Genomic DNA, 24,392 nt, shown 5'->3' with positions numbered 1-24,392 from the left:
TAAAACAATTTCTTGAAAATATATAAACTTTTACCGGAAAAAAGAATGTCAGTTTGTAAGAGAGAAAAAGTTACGTATTTATATATGTTTTATGGAAGGTGAAGTTTTTTTTTCAGAGAAAAGTCGTAAAGGTAATCTTGGACAGGGTAAACAAAGAAATCCAACTCAAGGTTTTTTCGTTTCATTATTCATCACGAATGTTCCGAAGTTTTAAAAACATTTTATTGATTCTTTTAGAATGTTCTAAGGATTGGTTAGTGTTTTATGCGTGTTAAAATATTGTAATGCATTTTTTTATTTTATATTATTGTAAAAACATAACAAAGGTGTTGAACAGCCTCATTTAAATATGTGTATTTTATACGAATTCAAACATTTCGCTTGGAAAGTTGCTCTTGTTCTGTTTTCAATTTCAATCATCATTTAATTCTGGTTATATTATGTTATATTATGAAATCGACATATAATTAATTAATTAAAACAAAGTCTGTCAAGTTTAACAACATTTTTTTTTCTCGCCACCGGATTCTCAAGCTCCTAAAAGAATATTATTAGGTACAAGCTTTCTTGAAAATATTCTGCCTATGTAAACGCTCGGTTAACTATATGTTATTTTTTTTTTGATTTTCCAAATATTTAAAATTTTGACATTCATTACGATCTCTTAATTTGTTGTGTCAATTTAAAATTGACAATTTTGATAAGTCTCAAAATTTCCTATGGTTGTTTGAATGATTTATTTATAAAATTTAAAATTTAAAATAAGAAATGCAGTGCCTTAAATTATAAAAAATTTAAATATATTATTATTTGTTTTTTTTTTGTATTTTTCTTTATATTTATCTTGATTGTTTTATTACTTTCAACAATCAACAATTTAAATTAAGAAATTTTAGAAAAGAAAGTGTAATTTTACTTTTTTAAATGAAAAGGAAAAATGAGTCCATTTCGGAAGACAACGAAATCTTTTCCTGTGAAAGTTATCACATTTGATTCTGAATTAGAATTTGATTTGGAAGTAAGTAATAACATTATTTTGATATACACTTCCTCTAATCATATACATTTTTAGCACAAAGCAAGTGGTCAAGATCTTTTTGATTTGGTATGCAGAACGATTGGTTTGAGAGAAACTTGGTATTTTGGTTTACAGTATACAGATACAAGAGGTGATGTTGTTTGGCTTAAAATGGAGAAAAAAGTTAAAGATCAAAAAATCAACGTCAAGAATGGTGGTTGTGTTTTTAATTTTTTTGCTAAATTTTTCCCAGAAAATGTTAGTGAAGAATTGGTTCAGGAAATAACCCAACATTTGTTTTTTCTCCAAGTTAAACAAAGTATTTTATCAATGGACATTTATTGTCCCCCTGAAGCATCTGTACTGCTTGCTTCTTATGCAGTTCACGTACAATTTGGTAAATGAAAAGCATAAATTTTTGTTAAATATTTGAATAATTTAATTTTTTCGCTTTTTTTTTTAAAGGGCCTTATGATTACGAAAATTATAAGCCTGGTATGCTGGCAGCTGTAGCGAATGAACTCTTACCACAAAGAGTTATAGATCAGTATCAAATGACGCCCATGATGTGGGAAGATAGGATAAAAACATGGTGATTATTAATTTAAAATTTTTGCAAATAAATATACTGTAAACGAGTTTTTAGGTATGAAGACCATGAACCTATGACTAGAGACGAGGTAGAAATGGAATATTTAAAAATTGCACAAGACTTAGATATGTATGGTGTAAATTACTTTTTAATCTCGGTAAAATTTCAACTGATTTTTGTGTGCTGCTTTTATATAATAATTATGATTTCAGAATAAAAAACATTCTGAATTATGGCTGGGAGTTACTGCAATGGGCCTAAATATATATGAAAAAAATAACAAATTAACACCAAAAACAACATTTCAGTGGTCTGAAATACGTGATGTTAGTTTTGACGATAAAAAGTTTACAATAAGACCAGTTGACTCAAAATCACCTAATTTTGTGTTTTATTCACAAAATCTAAGAATAAACAAGATGGTAAATATTTTTTTAATCTATTACAATAAAAAGAAGAAAAAAGTGAATCCTTTTATTCTTATAGATATTAGATTTATGTATTGGTAACCATAATTTATATATGAAGAGACGAAAACAAGACACAATGGAAATACAACAAATGAAAGCCCAAGCGAAAGAAGAGAAACAGCGTCGCCAAATAGAAAGAAGTAAATATCAAAGAGAGAAAAAATTGCGGGAGGCCGCTGAACGTGAAAAGCAAGATCTTGAAAGGCGACTGCAGGTTATGCAAGAGGAAATGAGATCTGCAAGTGAAGCTCTGGTAATAAGTAAATATAATTTATTTGGTTTAAAAAACATAAATTCTTTATTTTTTAGAGAAAATCCGAGGAGACTAAAGAAATTCTTGTAGAAAAAAGTAGATTGAATGAAGAACAAGCCCATTTAACAGAGTGTAAAGCTAATAAGTTTCATGATGACTTAATTCGTTTGCGTGAAAATCATTTAAAAACTGAGAAGGAAAAAAATGAGCTCGAAAAAAAAATTCGCGATGCAGAATTCTATGTGCAACATTTGACGGAAGAAAAAGACAAGCGTGCCTCGGAAGCTGAAAGATTACGCCAGGAATTAATAACTGCTCAAATAGCTGAACAAGAAGCCACAAAAAAATTATATGCGTTCCTTAGCTGCGGAATAAATGCGGCACAGTGTTCGATGGAATCATTACTTGTGCCATCAACAACTTCTTTGAATCCATCAATAACACCAGATATGCTTACAGATACAGGATCAGATTTAATGTCAGCGAATGGCTTCTATTTGTCACAAAATGACATGGAGCACATTACCAATGAATTAGAATGTAATCGCGCTGAATTTTGGGAAAAATCAAAGCAGGTTCATAATAAATTACGAACGCTGCGTTCTGAAATTGAATTATTAAAAATTGAGGAAAGTCCTCTGGACATAATTAGCGCTGCACAATTAAGGTCGGGTGAAACAAAATACTCAACATTAAAAAAATTAAAATCGGGTTCAACAAAAGCAAGGGTTGCATTCTTTGAAGAACTGTAGTAGTTATATGAAATTAGCATATATTTTTAAAAGTTAAAAGTAATAGTTAGATTTTTGTTTTGTTTAAATAGTTGGCTTTAATTAGAAAGTATAAATTCAAAAAAAAAGCGAAAAAAAATAATAAAAAAGAAGTTCTTGTAGGTTAATTAGAAATATAATGAAAAAAACGCTTTATATTTTTTATATTTAAATATTTTCATTTCATACTACTAAACATCATGCTGCAATGATCATTAATTAAGAAAATACGCTCAATTTATTTTCAATTTCAACATTATATTGCATATTAGAAAAATGGGCTAAGCGATTTAGTCTTTTAGAAATATTTTGGCTCCTCTTGCTTTTTTTTATCAATTGCAAAATTAAACTTGGTACAAAATTTTAAATTTTCATTTATAAAGTAAAGTTATAAATAAAGCGGATGCCATTCTAATAAAACAAGAACAAAAACATTGTATAAAAAGTTTCATAAAATATGTGCCAATTCTAGATGCTTCATAAACTTTTTTTGTAATTGATAAAAGAGATATGTATTTTGTATATGTGGATTTATTAAAACAAACAGGGTGATGACATCGATAACTTCCAACTATGTATGTTTTAAAGATTTACAAATTAAAGCTTGTTTCAATTATTAACTAAAATAAGAATTGTAATATAAATATATTTTTTAAAAAGATTTTTTACTAATGTTCAATTCAGTTTTTGTAAATTGCTTAGTTCTCCTTTTTTCTGTGAATAATTTATAAAATTTTAATGTACTAATCAATTCCATATTATAATTCTACACAACATAAAATTATATAAGATAAATAATTAATTGAAATTAAACAATCATTCATTGTAAAAACAAAGCGAAAATTACTCATAAAATTCATAAATTGCATTCATTTTATTGAAATTTTTAAAATATTAAATTTTAAAAGAAAAATAGCTCTCCTAAAATATTTTATTTTTTCGCAATTTACAATGTTATTTTTTATCTATAATATATTAAAAAATGACAAATATTGTTAAAAATTAAGTATGACTGAATAAAAATGTAAAAAAAATATTTTTACTTTAAATAATAATTTTCCTTTTTTGATAATGAAAATAATTCTAAAAAACAGCTTGCGTTTTCTGCTCTAACAGGTTTTAATTGCATTATTTGTAAGTTTCTATCATATTCGCACATTTGTTTCATCACTGCTAGATATAATCAGAAATATTAGTTATTGAGTTGGAATTGAGTGTTTTATAAAATAACTTTAATTATAAAACCATTGTGGGTATGCACTTGTGAAGATATTTAAAAAATAATTCTGTTCGTAGTTCAACCATAATACCCTTATGCCTTTAATTCTGTTAAAGTTCTACCCAATCTTAAATAAAATATAAAAGAAATTCATGTACATGTATGAATGTATTTATAATCCTTTATTACAAATTTATTTTCATTTCATTATGACTTGTATCTAGGTACGATTTATATGTTAATACATCTAATTCAAAACATAAATTTAGCTCAATATTGTAAATTTGGGTTTTTATAGGTAAAACCTATATAATGTTACATAGATTCCTTTATAAAATTATGTTACATAAAAAAAACTTTAGAGACCTCCCCTTCCTCTTCCACCAGTAGGACCACCTTGCCATGTTCCGCGGCCTGGCCCACCAACCGGACCTGCTGGACCTCCACGTCCAGGTTGTTGACGTCCTCTTCCTCTGGCTAAAACAAGAATTTTTTTAATTTCTTTTTGTTTTTCTATTTAAAACTTATACAAACCTTGCGCTCGTAATATAGCAGATTTTCCTCTACCAGCTGTTCCACCTTTTCCAGCTTGCTTCTTAAACATTGGGGCATTCTTTAACATATCCGGCAGTATAAGAAACCGTATTTTAGATCCGCGAATATACACGTTTTCTAAATTAGCTGTTCTACCATCTCGATATGTTACTGTGATTTGTGTTAGTTGACAATTCATGTTGTCCTCAGCTTCAATTAATTTACCCCGATAAACTTCGCCGGTTATTGTCTCGCATGTTACTATATGACCTTCAGCTTCATGAAGAACTTTTATTGGGACACCGATCGACATAATAAATTTTTTTTTTTATTTCAAATTTAAATTAGTATCTTATTCAATTATAAAAAAAACTCCTTAGAAATGTAGCTATAGCTTCTTTTAATTTAACCTATGTTAGTTGAGAACAAAAAAAAAACATATAAATAAACGCCAAATCAAAACGATTGTTTTTGCATGACAATATGACAGCACTTTTTTAATGTCAAAAAGTAATCATCTAAATGACAGTAGAGAAGAAAATTTTAATAATTACTTTATTGTATAATTCGAGAAATTAATGGCTTCAATGTTATATGCTCAGATACAAAGTTATATTTTAGTGGTCAATTAAGTATTTGTAAATATTTAACAATTATGAGTTAATTTCACTAAAGATTTGAAAGAAAAATGACAACTTTATTTCGTTTTTGACTTTAAAAATTGACGTTCACACTAATTAACTAACGTTAGCATAATATACACTAAAATGTTGAAAACTCTTATTTTGAGCACAAACCAAAACGGCCGCCAAATTTTTTGACCGCCAGTTTGTGTTTTACTTTTTACTTAAAAAATATTAAACTACTAAATACAAAAGCATCCTTATTTTTAAATTATCATTCCAGTTTTTAGATAAAGATTTATTGAAAATTATCATAAATATTAAATTTTATTAAGTTATGCCAGTAAAAGTAACTTATACATACTATATTAATACATACTACAATAGAAATTAAATTAATAAATTATTCAAATTATTTTCTAATTCAGGTTCCCTTATTATTATTTGATTATTATTTTCATCAATTAAACTTTCATTTCTTTGGTTCGATGCTATTATGCTGCGTTTTCTTCTACCCAATACCATTGGCATTAACATTGCCATAGTAGCTGGTACCATTCCAGCACCTACAGCGGCAAGAACTGCTGAATGATCAGTATGAACATTACTGACTGGAACTGATATCAATTTCATTTGTTTAACTTTACGCTTAGTTCCTTTCTTTTTATCCGTTTCTGCAACAGAAGACTCTACAGTTTCTGATGATTTATCAACCTCAAGAAGACCATTATGTGATAAGTTGATTGTTTCGTTACTATTAGATGGAAGAACATACAATTTTACTGATTTATGTGTTCTAAAATTAGTAATTGGTGGTTTACTGTCTAAGATACTTAAAATGGGTTGAGAAGATGTAGTTATTAATGAAGAATTTTTTGAAGTGTTATGTGTATAACGTGTTGGTCTTGATGATTTTAAAGGTTTTTCATAACCTTTATTTGAAGTAACCAGAATCCATTCACCATTACTATCAGAAAGATTTGGATTTGGAATTCGATCTTTTAAAAAATTTCGAGTTTGTGTATTATCATGATGATGTCCATAATAGTAATGTGGTTTAACTCTCTTAATATTGTAAGGCGTAATAAATGTAGCATGTTGAGAGCTGGCTGCGGTGTCAAAATCATCATAATTATTATTATAGGGAGTTGTTGAAAATGGATTTTTCATATTATAATTATTTTTGTGATTTTCATGATTATAATCAGATTCAAAATCTGGTCTATGTCCATAATCATAATAACGATCATAACTTGATGAAACCTCAATTTCCGGACGTTCATAATAATTATTTCCATTATGTGGATTTCTTGTAGGTTTTGAATTTGAATGCAATTTTTGTGAATTCTGATCAAAGTCATTTAGATTTTCATTTCCTAAATTTGGATATTTATTATATGCTTCCATTATGTTACCATTAAAATTTAAATAATCCTTGTCTCTATTTTGATATGTTTCAGGAAAATCATGATAACTATTAGTCCATTTTCTTCTTAATGATGGTATTCTAGTATCATCCGGTTCTCTATTCATATAACTGTAACGATTTGAAGTTGAATATGTTTGTAAAACTTTATTTTTTGGTTTCCATTTTAAAACTTGTGATTTAGACCAATGAACAGGTTGTAAACTTGTCCATTTTTTATTATCTGCTTTTGTATCTGAATAACGATCAGATTCAGTTGATGAAATTATTTCCGAATTTTCATGTGTATTCAATAAATTATAATAATTTTTCGGAATATTTGTATGAGAGTTTTGTTGATTTATTAAGTCTTGTTGATAAAACTGCTGATTATCATATTTATTGTTAAAATAATCTTCAGAATTTTCAGTTTCACTTTGATCAAAATAATGTTCGTTATATCGGTTATCTCTATGTGATAGTTTTATGTTCGAAATATTTTGTAAAAATTCTTTTGATGGTGCACTTGGATTTATTTTAAAATTATATTCTGATAAAAATTTTTCCAATAAACTAGGTGTTGCATTTATATTTTCTGAATTTGTAAAATCTACAATGAGAAAAAAAAATTTAAAATTAATTCGTCCTAACCACTTTTTATTTTTTTTTAAGAATTCTCAGTTTAATAAAATAAATTTATAAATATGGGAACGTAACAAAAATTTTGTAAAATCCTGTCGCAAATATTGTTAAGCCTTCACATGCACTCAATAATTTGAAAAATTGTTAATTCATCAAAAGTACACCAGTATCGTTATAGAATTAAATATAGAACAAAATTTTTAATACCGTGATTTTTAATCAGAACGAGATGGAAAAAAGATTGAAGAAGAAATAATATAAAAGATAACTATAAGTTTAAAATCCAACTGCAGTGTAATTAATTAATTTTTTTATTAGTTTAATTTTTAGGAATTATAACAATTTATCTATACGCCATGAATTATTAATTTTGAAACTCTGTAAATAGCAATGTACAAGCTTTATTTTACAATATTAATTAAATTTGCTGAATAAAGTAAAGTGATTACAATTTGACGTATCTAACCAACAAGTTAATCCAAAGATTACGTAGGTTTTTACAAGTATAATTCAGAATTTAAAACAATTAAAAATCTCATATATAAATATGCAAAATTATTTCAATTAAGTCCTTCAAATAAAATTTCTAATAACGCACGGTATACACAGAATACGGTAAGGCAATATTCTTTTATAGAATACGTAACGTATGTCCTTTCTGAATTGTGTATTCTTAATACTGTTTGATTACAATATTAATTTTAAAGTGAAGAAGGGTATTAGAAATATAATTTATTATTAACCTTGATTTGAATAATTCCATTTATTTAGATCCTTCTTTTGTATTGCCATATTTGGTTTATTTTCTTTTTTAATAGCCTCTACAATTGTTATTGAATTTGATCCTGGTACTTGTAATTTATATGTTGTATAATTTGGATTTTTAATATCATTTTTGAATATTCTATCTGATGGTGTATTTAATAAATTTAATTCATCACTATTAATTATTCGTATAAATATTAAAGAATTAATTAAAAAAATTTTAAATATCACTAAAACAATTGAACCCATCTTTGTTTGTCTTTTTTGTTTTTTATTTGTAAAATTATAAAAATTTCAATTTTATTTGTTATAATATAAAATATAATTTCTTAAAATTGATTTTTTTTTTATTTTATTTCATTTATTAAATAATTCATTTTCAATTATTATTGTTATCGATATATACCGATTATGACTGCAGTTAAAATAAAACTGATCTTCTTCATTTTAAAATTACTGATTAAATATAAGAAAAATTTCTTTTGTTTTCAGTGTCATTCTTAAATGAAATTAAAAAAACTACTAAGGAAAAAATTTCTTTCAATTATTTTTTTATTATTTTGTTTTGTTTTTGGCTTTTCTTTTCTTCATTAAAACATTTGATAATTTTTTTTTTGTTTCATTATACGCGAATTGGCGGTGATTTTATGTTTATTTTCATTGTATACCACGATATAAGCAATGTATACAGGTAAAAAACTTTTTTTGTTTACATGATTTTGATGATAGTTTAACAGTCGCAATTATTATTAGAAACATTATTTTCACCTTTATGTACATACATATATACTCATATTTTTTATAACTGCAAATAATTATCTAAATTTTTGACTGCTTACCTGTTTACGATAAGGTAAGCGAATTAATATTTGCATATATTAAAGCAGAAAGAGCTATGTATATATGGGATTGATTATTTTTTGAAATCTTTTTAAACTAATTATGGTAAACACATTTAAATTAATGTGATTGCCTTAAAAAAGAACAAAATAATTGAATAATCAAGTAAAAATATGAAAATAGCTTAAAAATTTTTGAGTTAGAAATTCAATTTAATTCTTTTGTGCTAGATTTGAAAGAAATACCGTTCTTTATAAAGAATTTTATAAACTACATTGATAATTTTCCGAATATTTTGCAGGAACACTTTTTAGAATGAAAAGCTTTCCTTTAAATCAAAAGAAAATGTTTAATTTTTCCTGACGCATATTAATTTTCTTCTATTTTATTAATACTGTTCTCATTAATTCTGTTTTCTGAGCTTATATTAGACGTTTTCGTATAAAAGCCACAAAATTATATTACGGGTTTAGTAAAAATTGTTATCAAATCTTATATAGAATTATCCAAATTAATTTCCGGCTTGAACTAAAAATTTGTTAAAAATCATGCAACACCTGAGCTCATTTTGCCTTCAAACGAACATATCTAGGTATATTTACAGTTTCATAAGTTTATACAAAGGAGAACTTTAAAGAAGTAGCACGTATAATCATTCCAATATTTCTGTATTGAAAAATAAATGTGAAATCCTTGATATTTTATTTTACGGAATTGTTTTCGCTACTCAGCCAACATAATATACCAAAATTTTCACCGGAAACCTCTATACATTTCCTAATTATGCACTCACAATTAAATTTAAGTTATACAGTAAATGCTCCTAACAAATAATCTCTACCTTTAGTATTGCATTGCTATACAATTTAGCATTTATAATTCTTAAGCTGAACCGTATATGGTTTAAATTATTTTTGTGTTATTGTCGAAACTTAAAATCTAGTTAATAACACTAAATATTCTTTAAAAATACCTTACAGTTAAATGAAAATTTTATCAAATATAATTTGGAATAAAAATAATAAGTATGTAGTATGAAAAGAAATTATAGAAAGAAAGTAAATAATAAGATGAAAGCAAAAGAGATGGTGATAATTCAAAAATCAAAATTGAAATTGTAAAACAAAAAAAAAATAAAATAAACCATAAAACTTTACACATTTATTTAAAAAAAAAAGAGAAAGACAATATAGAAAAGGTCTTTAGTTGAAATTACAAAACACAAACAACAATAAAGTAAATAAGTTATTAAAATTTTTATAATTAGACTACATAAAAACTAATTTATTTTACGATTCTTTCATATACTAATAACGTTAATGATGCTCCAAATATCTATGTTTGTGTATTTTAATATAGCATGTGCTGTATAATTAGTAATTATTTTAAAATACTTACTATAATAGCATAGTAAATCAAATTGGCGAACAAAAACTTATGTGAAAATTGTTCTCATTTTTTTTTATACGAGCATTATGGATTGCAATTGCAATTGATAGTTTAAAAATGTTTTATAATTATATATACAGTGCCGAATTCACTTATAAACTTATAAAATTGCAATGTGGTTCTTGTTCAAAAAGTGTAAAAATCGAAAGTTTACTCTTTATTTTACTTTTATTACAAATTTAAAATTTAAGGTTTTTGTGCAGATTTTAGCATACAAACCTAAAATTTTAGATTTTAGAATACAGTAGTATTATAAAGAATATGTAGAAGAAAATAATTGTTCGTATATATTGTGAGTTTTGTTTCATTCTAAAAATCGGGATATGCCGAAAATTTTTGATTAATTTAAAAAAATTTATATTTTACTTACGAAATAATCTTCTCTTTAATGAATTTCTTAAAAATTGCAAAATTTTCTTCCACTACAAAATGGATAAATTTTACGCTAATTATAAAAGTCTTTTTAAGGCCAAAATGACATTCTGATTCTCAAATTGTTAGTAACAGGCTATATTCGTACAGTTTAAACAGGTGCGAATTCTTTAGGGTAGTATTCTTTATCTTAAATATTTCGGAAATCTTCAAAGTCCGGCTCTGTTTATACTTATAAATAAAACGATTCAAAATAATATTATGATACCTGAATGTTCTGTACACAAACATTTTCATTCTTTTATTATTTTCAATATTAAATTAACAAATCCATACTTTTTGATGAAAAAATTTACTTTAAAAATTTTTGTATAGACTTAATAATGATTGGTTATGGTTTTTTTGTTGTCGTGGGTCTATGAATTATTTCTGTAATTAGATGAGAAAAAATATGTCGTTTCAATAATTGAATTCTAATTACAATGATAATGAAATATAGAATGACATTGAATGTTGAAGAATTTATTTAATGTAAAAAACAAAATAATAGAGCGAATCATTCACAATATTTAATTATAAAAGAAATTCTTTTTCATATAACAATTATACGCAGTCAATTATGATATTCTTTAAATAATTTATAGACTAAAAAATTTTAATGTTTTGTATTGGAAATATGATTTACATTTGTTATTGGATTTGAAGTTGTATAACGTTGCATGCGCCTTTTAATTGCGTAAAAATTGAGGACAATTAAAGTAGGGTTGCCCAAAAGTAGCCACAACTATATGAGGCAAGCAAATAAAAATTTTAACAAAATTTTTTTTCTATAATTTTGTGCTTCTAAATTGAATCTGATTTATTTAGCAAACGTAAATATATTATTTAAACGTCTAAAATAAAATTTTCTGCTTTGCAAACCATTTAGTATAAACTCTTAAAATCAACGTGTACATTATAAATAATTAAAATTCGTCCATGTAAAGCTATTCCATTTATATTTCAGTTATTTTCATAAAATTGTGAGTAAATTCAATAAGAATCTCAAATATGCACATATGTGCATATTACTCGTATAAATGTATGTATAAATATTATGCTATTTCATTCTTTTCAAAAATGTTTTCTTATATTTTTAAAAATCAAACTATGTAGTAATTCTTTTATTTTAAAAGTATTAATTTTTATAAATTTATTTTCTTAATATTGTATTTAGCTATTAAATAATTTTAATATACGGGGTGTATAAGACTTAATGACAGAATAAATGTTGCTCCATAGATAAAAAGTTGGTTTTAATGAAAAGTGATCTTTTTTACTAAAATAAATAAAGTAAACATATTTTGAAGCCCTATCCCAACCCCATGATATCCCGTGAATTTAAGTTCCCATTTCATAAATTTTCATTACACGCACGTGATATAAAATATCCGCATATTTAAATGAAAAATAAAAAAGCAGTTTTTTCTTACCACAGAATGGTAACAATTTAATAAAGAAATTAAAAGCATGGTTTAATAACGTTACCTAAAAATTTTCTTGAAAATTTGGACTTTTCCACTCTTATCTTACATACACGCTGATGATGAAAGAAAGCACTTCTTATTTAGGCTTTAGAAATATTCTCGAGTCTGTAACACTCTGTATATTCTCTACATAAATACATGGTACATGTACATCTTATCTTATAAGTTCAAAAACTATTTTAATGTGCTCATTATCTATAATTTAAATTTTTCAAAGAAAAGGGAAATGTCTTATTAGTCTTCTTCCATGTTTTCATTTATTTTCAAATGACAAAGAAACTATATTGTGTTATTTAAAATAATCACAATAACAACGCATAACAGTGACACAACATTTTCTTTTGACAAATTTAATAAATAGATGTCAAATGTTGGTCGTATATGGTATTTCATTAAAATATTCAACCATCTGTTAAATTTTTCTATACGAATATGTTTATAGAAAAATTAATGTGCCATAAAAAATTTTTTAAAAGGGAAAAGTATACAAAATGAAAGAGAAAATTTAAAATTTCATTTTTTCTAAAATTTATTAAAAACTTGAAATAAATTACTTTATTTATCAGAATATCAGGAAGAAAACTTGACAGAAGATTTAGGAAAAAAACTCTTTTCATTTTTATTTGATGCACTATACAAAAAAAATTAAAGTTCTAACTTACTTAATTTGCATTTATATGTAGTATATGTATTATGTAATTGAGTGACGTTACTTGTATCAGTTAGTGACGTTTCGCCATATTTTCTTATGCTATATTTTGTTTACTAGCTGTAAAATGTTCGAAACAAATATTAATTATAACATGGTTTAAATAAAGTAAATTAAGACAAACTTGAACTGCTTCCCGCTATCCAAACTACTTGAAAGTAGTTTGTAAGCGGGAAGCAGTTTTGCAGGGCAATCATACTTTATATATTCATATGAATTTAGCAGTAAGAGCCTGACCCATCAATTTAAATATGATTTAAATTATTAAAAATTTATTTTTATCAAAAAATACATGTAGTAAGCCATCTACTGGAATATAAAATGTATTAGAACTTCTCTCACCTACTTCTATATGTAGGATGATACATTTGAAAGTGTTATATACTCGTACATACCAAGAATTTCATTTTAATTAATTATTAGGAAAACACTAGAAAAAGAAATTGTAAATTTACTTTTATACTAATTAAATGCGTGGGAGTTGATCGTATATCTAGATGTTTTAAATAACTGTCAGATTTGTTTACTAGAAAATGCTGTTTTATGAAAAAACAATGTTTACATTATCGTAATTCCAATAACATAAGATTGATATTTAATTTGTTTGCAAAATAATTATATACGGTTTCCCAAACTGAGATTTTTTAATAATTTACGTGGCGCAAATTGTAAGCTGTAAGAAAAAATTCAAAAGATCTATGACCTAATACAGATCATATTTCCTTAAGTTCCGTAATAATCCACGTTTCTTTAAATTGAATCTGCAATTTTAAGTTATAAAAATCTTTTTTTTTTTGGAATGAAAAGGGGGGGTTTTTAAATTAGCTTAAAAATTACACAAATTACCTAAATTTAAAAATTTTCTAATATCCTAGTTTAATGTTGATCTTTTTGATCTACTGAGATCAAATCCGGAAAACAATGCCAAATATATTTTTTGTTTTTTCGTTTTTAATATGAGATGAGATTTTAAATAACAAATTAAGACACGATTTTGATTTTGTTGGATTTTTAATTATTTATAAATTGTCGACTTTTATTTCCTGTCCAACTGTAATTATATTTTAAAAATGAAAATTTTATTATTATTTTAATATAGGAAATATGTATGTATAATATGAAAAATTATGAATAATAAATCAATATTGCAGATTAAGAGTAAATAAAATAAATATTTTCCTTAATTTTCAATCATATGGAATTATTTGTAATAATCCAACAAAGTGGTTTATGCTAGTTTTGAATTACTTCTGAATTGTTCTTGTTGCATTTATATATTATAGATTTTTTTTTTGAGAGTTAAAATCCAAAAAGCTACAGTACCAAACAAACATAATGGAAAACAATTCATGTATTGAATTGAGTTTTACTTTGCACAATTCTATGATAAGATTTCTTTAAATCTTTAACTTTAACATGCGCCATGTTATACGACATGTTATTTTCTGCAACATTTTTTGCAGAAATTTTCAAAAACACTTGGACTTTTGACTCTTTTCCTTCAAACCGAGAGAACTATAATTTTATGATATAATATACATTTGATCACCAATTGCGCTTTTCCGGTATTCGTCAAATTGTCTGACATTCTGCAGGCTGTAACAGAATAGAAATTTTGTTTTTTGTAAGTTTAATTTTTTAGTTAATTTAATTTCTTTCATTTCGTTTTTAGCACTTTTCCAAAAAATTTTTGAAAAAATTGCTTATTAGTTTCACTCTGTCCGTCCGTCCGTCCATCTGTCCATGTGTCTGTTTACAAAACTTCTACACCCTTGAAGATAGAAAGCTGAAATTTAACACTTGCATAGATCTTTACTAGAAACTTATTTCCGTACAACAAAATTTTTACCTATCTCCCCCCCTCTAAAAGTTATACCCACCTAAAACCCTAAAAATGCCATTTTTTAACTATTTAGTGCAGTGAAACCATAAGCATTTTTGAAATTTTGCAAACACAGCAGGCAGTGGTTTGTTTCTGCTATTGTGGTATACTATAATTAAACTTTAGAAAAACAAAATGGCCGTTCAAATTTACCGTTATCCATTTTTTCCAAATTTTTGATGTCGTTTTTCTTCTAGACCCCAGTCTGTGGAAGCCTGTATTTTAGGGGCTTTTAGACACTAATAAATGCTTCATTTCATTAGAAGAAAATTTTTTTCCATTTCCACCCCCACTCAAGTTATTGCCTCTTGAAATTTGTAAAATTTGAATTTTTGACACCTTATATTTCCGAAACCGCAAGATTTTTCAAATTTCTATAAACGCATAAAGCTAACGGTAAATTCCATGACATTAAAAATTATAATTATTTTTCTTAACTTCACAATTAACCCTTAAAATCGAGCATTATGTTAACCCCACTTTATATTAATATTCGCTTTATTTCAAAGACTGCATAAATCTTTCATCGTAAATATATGCAATACTAGAAATAGTTTCGTTTATGATTGAAAACAATTTTAATAGTGTGGTGGATATACATACACTGTATTAGCAGTATTTTCATTTGTTGAAGGGAAAAGTGCTACAACACAAACCATTGGTTTGACCCAACTTTATTATCTTATAATATTGACTGTATAATATAAAGTTAGCTGCTTGCATTTTAAAGAACCTGTGTGTTAAAAAATTCGAGACAATATTCATATTGTTTCAAAAGTTAAAAATGTTCACTATAGTCACTATACTATTACAAAATAAATAACTTTTTACTACCATTGCATAATATGTAAACATACTGCTGCTGACCAATACAATTGAGTGTATGTTTGATCTGTCGTAATGTTGACTTGCATTTAACGAACTAAAAAGTGGATGCGGCCCTATACCATACTACATATATACAATTTTCTTATTTAATTCTGTTTTTATATAGCAAAATTGCATAAATTTTGGAGTATAACCAGTATCTCTTTGAATAGATGGTGGAAAAAAAGGAAAACCAAAAACAATATTTTATCGAAATTCATAAAATTAAATTAAAATAAATAATTAAAATTCCAAATAAAGAAAATAAAAGAAGGCGCATGAAAAAAGTCATGGGATTACTTTCGCTTTCTTATACTCAATTCAACCTGTTGCTGCCACTGTTGTTGCACTTAACTTATGTCTAGATTTTAGCTTTGTTCATTGAACTTTTTCAAAATAAAACCAAAAAAAAAAAAAAAAAACAAAAAATACTAATTGAGTTTTTTTTTCTCATTTCATGTTTGTGCCTTAATTTACCGGCTTTTAACAGTCAAGTATAAAATTTCTGTTATTTTTATTTTGTCGGATTTATTTGTATTTATTTAAATATATGAATATGTGTATGTAATAATCAAAATTGTTAGCATTTGAATTTGATTTGGTTTTTATTAGAAAATTACATTATATTGTATTTTGTATATGTACATACTATGTTAAGTATACAAGGTGTGAAAAATTAAATAGAGAGAACCATGCATTATTAATGAGATTTTATTGTAGTCATTTTGTAATTAAATATATACATATGTATACAGGAATTGGTAAAAATTTACAAAGAGATTTATATTTATAATCGTGTTTAAAAAATGAAATTGCGTATGAAATCTGATTGGAATTAAAATTGAATTGTAAAATTTTCTAAAAAAAAGAGGAAAATAAAAAAATTAATCTAATGTAATTAATGACATTTGAAAAAGTAATTACAATTATAAGCCCCTAAAAATTTAAAATTTTCATTTTTTTTTGTTAATTTGCATACATACATACATATGTATATATGTATGTATTTAAAAAAGAAATAAATTCATAAAGTAACCTGTGTCTGATTAAATAATATTTTATTGAGGAAAATTTTTGAAATTTACATTATGTAATCATATATAGACATGTTCACATTTTTCATGCAATGTTTCTGGATGGATTTAAAAAATGAAAATGGAAAAAGGTCCTATAAAATTGAAATTAAATGAAAATTTGAATTTAGAACTTGAAAAATTAAAATTTTCTATAAAAATATTTCTTTGAAGTTTCTTTAATTTGACATTGACATTTTATTATTTTAGGTAATTTTTTTCATTAATTAGTTTTCATAAATTAATTTTAATGCTTTTTTCAGCTCTACAGCATGCATAGCAGTTTATTAAATGTTTTCATATAGTTTTTCCTGTAACGAAATGATTTAAGAGCCATCTGTTTGACTTTCAAGAATGTAGTCGATTAAAACTGTAGTTAGTAAAATGACATATTTTCTATAAAACAATTTTAAGTTAGCCATTAATATATAGACATAATTTTAGGGGAATATTGAATTGTATCGCTAAAAAAATTAGTTGAGACATATGGCTAAGGCATCTGGGTGAGAAACGATCACGGAAGTTCGACGATCACGGAAGTGTGATGGTAATTTACTGTGTCGAAGATATGAAAGACTGAAATGAATGTATGAATTCCAAAAATTCATCCCATATAACGTTTGACAGGTATCTAATCACATTATATATCGCTGGCAAAACTGTGATACCACTAAGTGCAAATATTTCCAAAAGTACTTTACCAATTTTCTGTTTAGGAAATGTCAAAGAATTCATCTTTTAAATTTATGAAAATATGAAAATTATTTAAAGAATATGTAATTATTTATTAGTTTTTACTGTTTTGTAAATTTAAAAGATGGATTCTTTGACATTTCCTAAACAGAAAATTGGTAAAGTACTTTTGGAAATATTTACACTTATGTGGTATCACAGTTTTGCCAGCGATATATAAAAAATAGGTGTAAATATTATATGCAATATTCTTGATATATCTACGTTCATAATCTATATGTACTTCTTGCATATAAATATACTATGTTGTGAGGCAAATTAAAATAACGTTAATTAGTAAAATATGTATGTACATATGTTGTAAAGTTATGTACTTATACGATATAAATTTTTGCTGACAAATTGTTAACAATTGATTGAAATAAAAACAATGACAGATGAAGAATCAAATACATTATAATTTTCTATACTTAATTTTACATGTATTTATGAATATACATGTATGTAGGTATGTAAATGTTTACGAACACAAATATTTGTACTTATAGAGAATATAAAATGACTCACGTATATATTCGAAACTTTTGTAGCGTATCATCTGAACATGACATATAAACAATTGTGACAAATAAATTGACGAACATGAAAAAAAGGAAATTTAATTTTTTTTCTCTGTGCTTAAAACTTTCTCATACAAGTGTAGTTTTTTTTTAAGTGAAAGTAAAATTTACTTCAAGAATAATAGAGAAAGTAAAAATGAGTATTTGTTCTTTACGTACAAGTGCATATTTTAAAAATTTTACATGTTTTATAAAAGTTTTAGACATAAAAAAGAATTTTATGGAACATTTTGATCTGTCAATAGTTTGAGCTTTGTCTACATCTTACGTAAGTTTTAACCATCCACAAGGATTTAATATTAGCAGATCTTCTTGAATAAAATTTTTTTGGGTTCAAAAATTCAAATATGACTACAGATAAAGAGAGTCCCAAATTTAGCTAAAGGAAGTTTTGACTAAGATTTTATGTTTGTAACCAGTTTTGTAACGACTCGATATGTATACAAAAAATTCCAACTAATTCCAATTTTCAGGATTTTCTGTTAGAAAGTTTAAAATATTACAAAATTTATTTATTATTCTTGAAAAAAAAAATTACTGAGCCATTTAGAATTTATAAGCATAAACTCATGAAATGTATTTTTCACTTTCTTCTTAATTTATAATATGGAAAATTGATTGTCGAAAAGTTGGAAGAAAAGTTTTCCTTTGGAAAATTTGAAATATAAACATAAAAAATTAATTTTTAAAAATTTCAATTAGAAAGTGAAATTTTTCAAAGTTCATGAACTATTTTTTATTTAATTACCTAAACCCAATTAAATTAATGATTTTGTCAAACATAAAAGAAAATATTTATAAAATTTTATAATACAATTATTCTTTAAACTATAAAATTTATTTTATTCTGAGTGTATGTAGCTTAATAGTGTATGTAATTCGCACCCTTCAATGGTAAATGGTCGCTGTTGCGATAATGAGATTCAGTTTTAAAATTTCAATTGTAATACTTTAGTACTTTTTAACTTAAATTGAAGTTTTTCTCGTTGAAGTATGTGAAGTCATCTATCGGAACAAATGTACGTAACTTCTCTTAAATGGAGTACTGTAAATGTGTTTACATTTTACTTTCACAAATAACAAATTACAATAATATTCCAGCAGAGGTGATGTCAACTGTTCATCAACCATCTATGAAGTTAAAGTCACTCAATTGAAGAATTATGAAATTTATAAAGTAAAGAAATTCATGTACTCATAAATGTGAAATATATATAGTCACCAAATAGTTAATAGTTAATTTCGGTTATTTTAAGTGAAAACTGTCATACATATGTAAAAATAATATAAAAATATTTAATATCACAATAGGTATTGTTTAAGTTCATCTCTTAACAATTATTTCAATTCACAATGGATATTTTTTGCAATCTTCTTTTTCTGTAAAATGCAATTATTTCTACTATGTATATAATTCATTTTTCAGTTCCAAGATATGCGACAAATTTGTGACATTTTTGAATGTTTATAAATATGGTTGAATTTCATGAAAAATATTTTATTTAAAATTCACTTTTAATGTCATTAAGTTCAAATGTTTTGTTGGTGTTGCAAAAACGCAACTATAACGCAAAACGATTTCTTTTTTAAAAAATTATGAAAAAATTATTTTCAATTATTTTTCTAATAATTTATTCGATTCTATTCCTAGAATGTAACGGAATAAAAGTTTTAGAAAATACAACAAAAGAGATTGTTAATAATAATAATGGATCGTCATCAAAGACTGCTAAAATCAATTCAATGGTAAAATCGGATGAGCCAGAGAAAAATCAAAATACCATAAAAAATCCTACTGGCAATGGAATAACATCAAAAGGACCTGTTGTTTATCCAGATAATAATGAAAATAATAGTGATATTGTAACTAAAATAAGGTAAGATCCAAAAAAAGATATAGCTTGTAAAATAAAAGATGTTTTGTTTAAATTAAAACAGGATTGAAGTAAAAGATGATGAGCAACCGTCACACCAAACTGTAACTAAAAATAATGTTTGGGTAGCAAACAACAATTCAAATAGGTGAATTCTTACTAGAATTTGTTAAAATTTTCCAAATTTTACTTAAAAGTACGATATTTTAACAAAATCAATTATTTTAGTGCTCAAGTTAGGCAATCTTTAAATTCCGGTATAACAATAACTAGCCCTGAAATTGTACAAATTGTCAATAAAGATTCACGTAGTGGAAAAAATTTTAAAGATTTTGTACCATCACCAGAATTAAAAACACCTCTAACAGAAGAAATACTACATCAAAATTATATGAATGATCGTACAAATTTAAAACTTCAAAGACTTCAAGTACAACAACAATCATTACCAAAATCTCAACATACTGAATCATTTCAGCCTTCTACAGTTTTAAAAAATCCATTCCAGTATTCGGCTACAACTTCAATTCCATTAACATTTACAACAGTTAATACAAATGATCAACAACAAGAAAAACCATATCAAAATCAATATCAAACGCAACAATCTCGTCCTTTTCCAGCTTCGACGTTAGGAAAACCTAATAGTCATTATAAAAATGATGAAGATATTGGGTCTTTGCCTGTTTATCAAAAATTTAATAACGAAAAAAATTATTCACCTTCTAAATCACAATTAAATGATAATAAAGAGACTAAAACAATAAAAGATAATTATCAGACATCCGGAAATCAATATGTCCGAAATGAAATTACATGGCCTACAAAAGAGAAAGATTATGCTAAAGGACAATCCCAATATGGTCCAGAATATGTTGAACAGCCTGTCAAATGGAATGGTCCCAATCAAAATTATAACACTAATTCTAATAATATTGATAACATTAATAATAACATTAAAAATAATAATGATCTTCAGCACACACATCAGTCATCTGAAAATATTCAATATCAAACACACGAGAATGATTTTAATGATGAAGAATATTATAATCATCACACTAATCATAAACATCCCATTCTTCATTCTCATCCTAATGGTCCTCCTCATAATTCTCATCCTGTTCAACATTTTCCTGTAAACATAGGATCATCTCAACCTCCTTTTGTTAGTTTTCCACCAGAAAATCATTATAGTGATGGTCATCATGATCATCATGGTCAACATGATCTACATGATCATCATGGTTATCCAGGATATGAAAATAATGCACCAAATGGTTTAGGACAATATAAACAAAATTCAGGAGAACATCCATATAAATTTGAACCTCCAGTTTTACAAAGTGATTCAAAATGGCAAAGTGAACATCATCATGGGCATCATCATCCTCTAAAGCATCCTTTTTTCGGACTATTTCATAAAGGACCACCATCACCACCACATGTTCCAAAGCATTATGAAAGTGATATAGTAACATCAAATGAAGATGGTACAATAGCTGTAAAGGGTCCACATTTAAATCATAATAGTGAAATTCATTATGAACATGGTGAACAATATGTAGAAGATGATAGACATCATCCTTATGGTAGTGTAGAGCATTCAAATAGAGGAAAACATAACAAATATTTGTATAAAAAATAATTACTTGTGGAAAATAAATATTTCCAAATATTTTTTTTTATTTTCTTTTAGATATTTTAAAAAAATTGCATCAATAATTGCTGGAATCATACCAATTGGATTATTAATATCAGCCTTAACACCAAATTATGTTGTAATAAATCCAAATGCAACAACGTAAGAAAACTTTAATTTTTTCAATATTTTTGTAGAAAATATAAAAACAAAAAAATATTGCATATATTCGGGAGAAGCTTGTAATTGAATTTTAGATTTTTAATTCAAGAAATTTTTTATTTTACTTTCTTTTGAAATTTATTTATTTCTCTAATTTCAATTAATTCTAAATATAAAAATAATAAATAAATTCAGTTCAATTAGAAAAATTTCACTTATTTTAATATTTAGAATAAAGTTTTCGCGATATATTTGTCATACTTGTTACGTATTTCATGAAGGGAAATAATAAAAACAATTGCATACAGCCAGAAAATCGTGAATCTCAGTGACTACTTGGTCCTATAAGTATGTTATTTTTCTTCCACATTGAATGTATTTATTAAACTTGATTTGTATAACGTTTCCTATTTACTCGTTTACACTCGTTTTAATTAATTTTTATTCCTATTATAATGGCTGGTCTTCAAACTAAATAGTTTAATTTTCATTTAAGTGCTAAGTTGTGTAACAATAGAAATTCTATGAACGTGATTATTCATTTCTGTGGTTACATTAACCTAGTAAAATAATCTTAATATTATCAATTTTTGAAAAAATTTCTTTTTTTGTTACGCCTTTATATTTTCCAATATACACATAGCTATGCTCATATAAAATTTCATATTTATAAATTTTTTAATTAAAGGGTAATATACTAATAATTCAAATTTCCTTTTTTATATTTTTTTCCAAATGATAGAGTAAATTCTCCAGTTGCACCGTTCACCTTAGTACGTCAAAGATCATTAATAGATGAGCAACAGCAGCACCCACAAAAAGGTGTGTTAGAAGAAATTCCATTAGGATTAGAAAATAATAAAGCCCTTAATACAATATCAAATAATGTTACTTTAAATACAACAACAACAGAAAATATTACGAAAGATGGAAAATTGAAAAATAAAAATGATAATAAAATAAAAAATTTATTAAAATTACATAAGAAATTATCAGCGCCATCTATTGCATCAATTATTAAAAATTCAAAATGTATTGAACGTTCGATATGTGAATTAGCAGCAGGAAATAAAAATCCTCAATTATTAAAATCATTATTGGATGAATTACAGAGAAAGTAAGTACAATTATATATAAACAGATGAACTCGTAAGTATATTCGGATAAAAGTATATGTAATTTATAAAAAGAAAACAATGAATTTTTTAAATTTAAATAGTAAGATATTAAATATGTTGACCAGCTCTCTTTTGTTAAAATACAACTCTTTTGTTGACGTTAAATATTATTTTACGTGTTCGCCCCTAGTCTTAGTTATTCTTAACATTATCTTTTTGTTTTAGCTTTCCAAATTTTTCAGAAATATTACAATAAACATGGCGTTTCATGCCCTTTCACATTGGCCCAAAGAATTATTTACTAGACATATATGGAAATCTCTGATAAATTTCAGTGCTGTATGTGCACCGGGCCTGGAAACTTTCAATATTATTATACAAAGCCATTTCGGAATATTACATCATCAAATAGTCCCCGGTCTTACATTCGCCCAATAAATATTCTCAGTCTTCTCTTATTGATGAGTCTAAAATTAAATGTTCCTTATATCTTTTTACAGTAATATGGTCACCATATATTTAAATATTCATATTTATTAAAGTAGAAATTTTATTCAATTACAATCATATTGCATTAATATTAAATCGCTTAAAGCTTTTTTTTTAAACAAATTTCTCACAAATTTTCTTTTATACTTTAAAATTTTTTTTTTATTTTATTTCTCATATAATATTAATAAAAATAAAATAAAACGAAAATAAAAAAAAATTCTATTTTAGCTATCGAAATGAAATTGAAAGTCAAAGTAGTTTTTTAACATTGGATCCAAGACCATCAATAGATTCGCTTGAATTAACACTGGTATCAGCATCACCATTAGCAGCTGAGTTAAGAGCTTCTTCTTCCTCCTACTTACGATCATTCAATAACAATAATAATAATAAAGCAAATAATAAACAATCATTTATTTCTGAAGATGATCTCTTGAGAGCATCTAAAGGTGTGAATTGTTCAAATTTTCTATGTGATGAGTTGATTAATAAATAGTTGTAATAAATCAAGAAATAAAAATTAGTAAAAAAAATAATAATTGTGAAAATATTAAAAAAATAACCACATCTCATTTCATAAGTGAAAAAAAAAACAAATTTCTCTGTACAATATTTTTTTTTTGCTTTTCTTTTAAATTATATGCGCGAGTAAAAATATTAGAATTTGTTTTTTTTTTGTTGGATTTTTTTTTTTAATTTTTACTAATTTCTGTTTTCTTTTAATTATTAACGGTGTCATTGTTATTTGCTCGTAGTTTTTTTACATAAACTTTTGTAAAAGA

At 25.4% G+C, this 24,392-nt stretch overlaps 4 protein-coding genes across 4 annotated transcripts; 2 read left to right on the top strand and 2 right to left on the bottom strand.

Annotated features, from left to right (window-relative positions):
- Nucleotides 1–742: 742 nt before the first annotated feature.
- On the top strand, nucleotides 743–3,923 carry LOC129605623 (moesin/ezrin/radixin homolog 2). Its single transcript, XM_055515542.1, has 7 exons — nucleotides 743–1,018; nucleotides 1,073–1,415; nucleotides 1,484–1,610; nucleotides 1,665–1,767; nucleotides 1,823–2,032; nucleotides 2,097–2,333; nucleotides 2,390–3,923. The coding sequence occupies exons 1-7, from the start codon at nucleotides 938–940 to the stop codon at nucleotides 3,083–3,085; spliced, it is 1,797 nt and encodes a 598-aa protein (XP_055371517.1). The 5' UTR covers nucleotides 743–937; the 3' UTR covers nucleotides 3,086–3,923.
- A 560-nt stretch (nucleotides 3,924–4,483) lies between these two features.
- Nucleotides 4,484–5,295, bottom strand: LOC129616956 (small nuclear ribonucleoprotein Sm D3). Its single transcript, XM_055532452.1, has 2 exons — nucleotides 4,857–5,295; nucleotides 4,484–4,799 (listed from the first exon to the last, which is right to left on the bottom strand). The coding sequence occupies exons 1-2, from the start codon at nucleotides 5,167–5,169 to the stop codon at nucleotides 4,681–4,683; spliced, it is 432 nt and encodes a 143-aa protein (XP_055388427.1). The 5' UTR covers nucleotides 5,170–5,295; the 3' UTR covers nucleotides 4,484–4,680.
- Nucleotides 5,262–8,540, bottom strand: LOC129619058 (putative uncharacterized protein DDB_G0282133). The gene is made up of 3 exons (XM_055534139.1): nucleotides 8,270–8,540; nucleotides 5,950–7,479; nucleotides 5,262–5,266 (listed from the first exon to the last, which is right to left on the bottom strand). The coding sequence occupies exons 1-3, from the start codon at nucleotides 8,538–8,540 to the stop codon at nucleotides 5,262–5,264; spliced, it is 1,806 nt and encodes a 601-aa protein (XP_055390114.1).
- Nucleotides 8,541–20,065: 11,525 nt separating this feature from the next.
- On the top strand, nucleotides 20,066–24,106 carry LOC129619049 (uncharacterized membrane protein DDB_G0293934-like). Its single transcript, XM_055534128.1, has 9 exons — nucleotides 20,066–20,199; nucleotides 20,261–20,344; nucleotides 20,425–20,881; nucleotides 20,978–21,082; nucleotides 21,176–21,831; nucleotides 21,896–22,000; nucleotides 22,743–22,863; nucleotides 22,987–23,117; nucleotides 23,839–24,106. Exons 1-9 carry the CDS (start codon nucleotides 20,066–20,068, stop codon nucleotides 24,104–24,106), a joined length of 2,061 nt encoding a protein of 686 aa, XP_055390103.1.
- The last annotated feature ends 286 nt before the right edge of the window (nucleotides 24,107–24,392 follow it).

The sequence above is a fragment of the Condylostylus longicornis genome, unplaced genomic scaffold (genome assembly GCF_029603195.1).
Source record: "Condylostylus longicornis isolate FDR11 unplaced genomic scaffold, ASM2960319v2 ptg000001l, whole genome shotgun sequence".
Lineage (NCBI taxonomy): Eukaryota > Metazoa > Arthropoda > Insecta > Diptera > Dolichopodidae > Condylostylus > Condylostylus longicornis.
Note: the sequence above shows the minus strand (reverse complement) of the source record. Positions and strands in the feature narration are given on the sequence as shown.

Excerpts from the sequence above, each read along its gene's own strand:
- LOC129605623 (XM_055515542.1), top strand. The coding sequence starts at position 938 with ATGAGTCCATTTCGGAAGACAACGAAATCTTTTCCTGTGAAAGTTATC. Across the intron at positions 1,416-1,483 it reads TGCAGTTCACGTACAATTTG|GGCCTTATGATTACGAAAAT; the intron begins GTAAATGAAAAG and ends TTTTTTTTAAAG. Across the intron at positions 2,033-2,096 it reads ATCTAAGAATAAACAAGATG|ATATTAGATTTATGTATTGG; the intron begins GTAAATATTTTT and ends TTATTCTTATAG.
- LOC129616956 (XM_055532452.1), bottom strand. The coding sequence starts at position 5,169 with ATGTCGATCGGTGTCCCAATAAAAGTTCTTCATGAAGCTGAAGGTCAT. Across the intron at positions 4,800-4,856 it reads TGCTATATTACGAGCGCAAG|CCAGAGGAAGAGGACGTCAA; the intron begins GTTTGTATAAGT and ends TTCTTGTTTTAG.
- LOC129619058 (XM_055534139.1), bottom strand. The coding sequence starts at position 8,540 with ATGGGTTCAATTGTTTTAGTGATATTTAAAATTTTTTTAATTAATTCT. Across the intron at positions 7,480-8,269 it reads ATGGAATTATTCAAATCAAG|AAAATATAAATGCAACACCT; the intron begins GTTAATAATAAA and ends TTACAAATTCAG.
- LOC129619049 (XM_055534128.1), top strand. The coding sequence starts at position 20,066 with ATGGTAAAATCGGATGAGCCAGAGAAAAATCAAAATACCATAAAAAAT. Across the intron at positions 21,083-21,175 it reads CAGAATATGTTGAACAGCCT|CACACACATCAGTCATCTGA; the intron begins GTCAAATGGAAT and ends AATGATCTTCAG. Across the intron at positions 23,118-23,838 it reads TTGGATGAATTACAGAGAAA|CTATCGAAATGAAATTGAAA; the intron begins GTAAGTACAATT and ends ATTCTATTTTAG.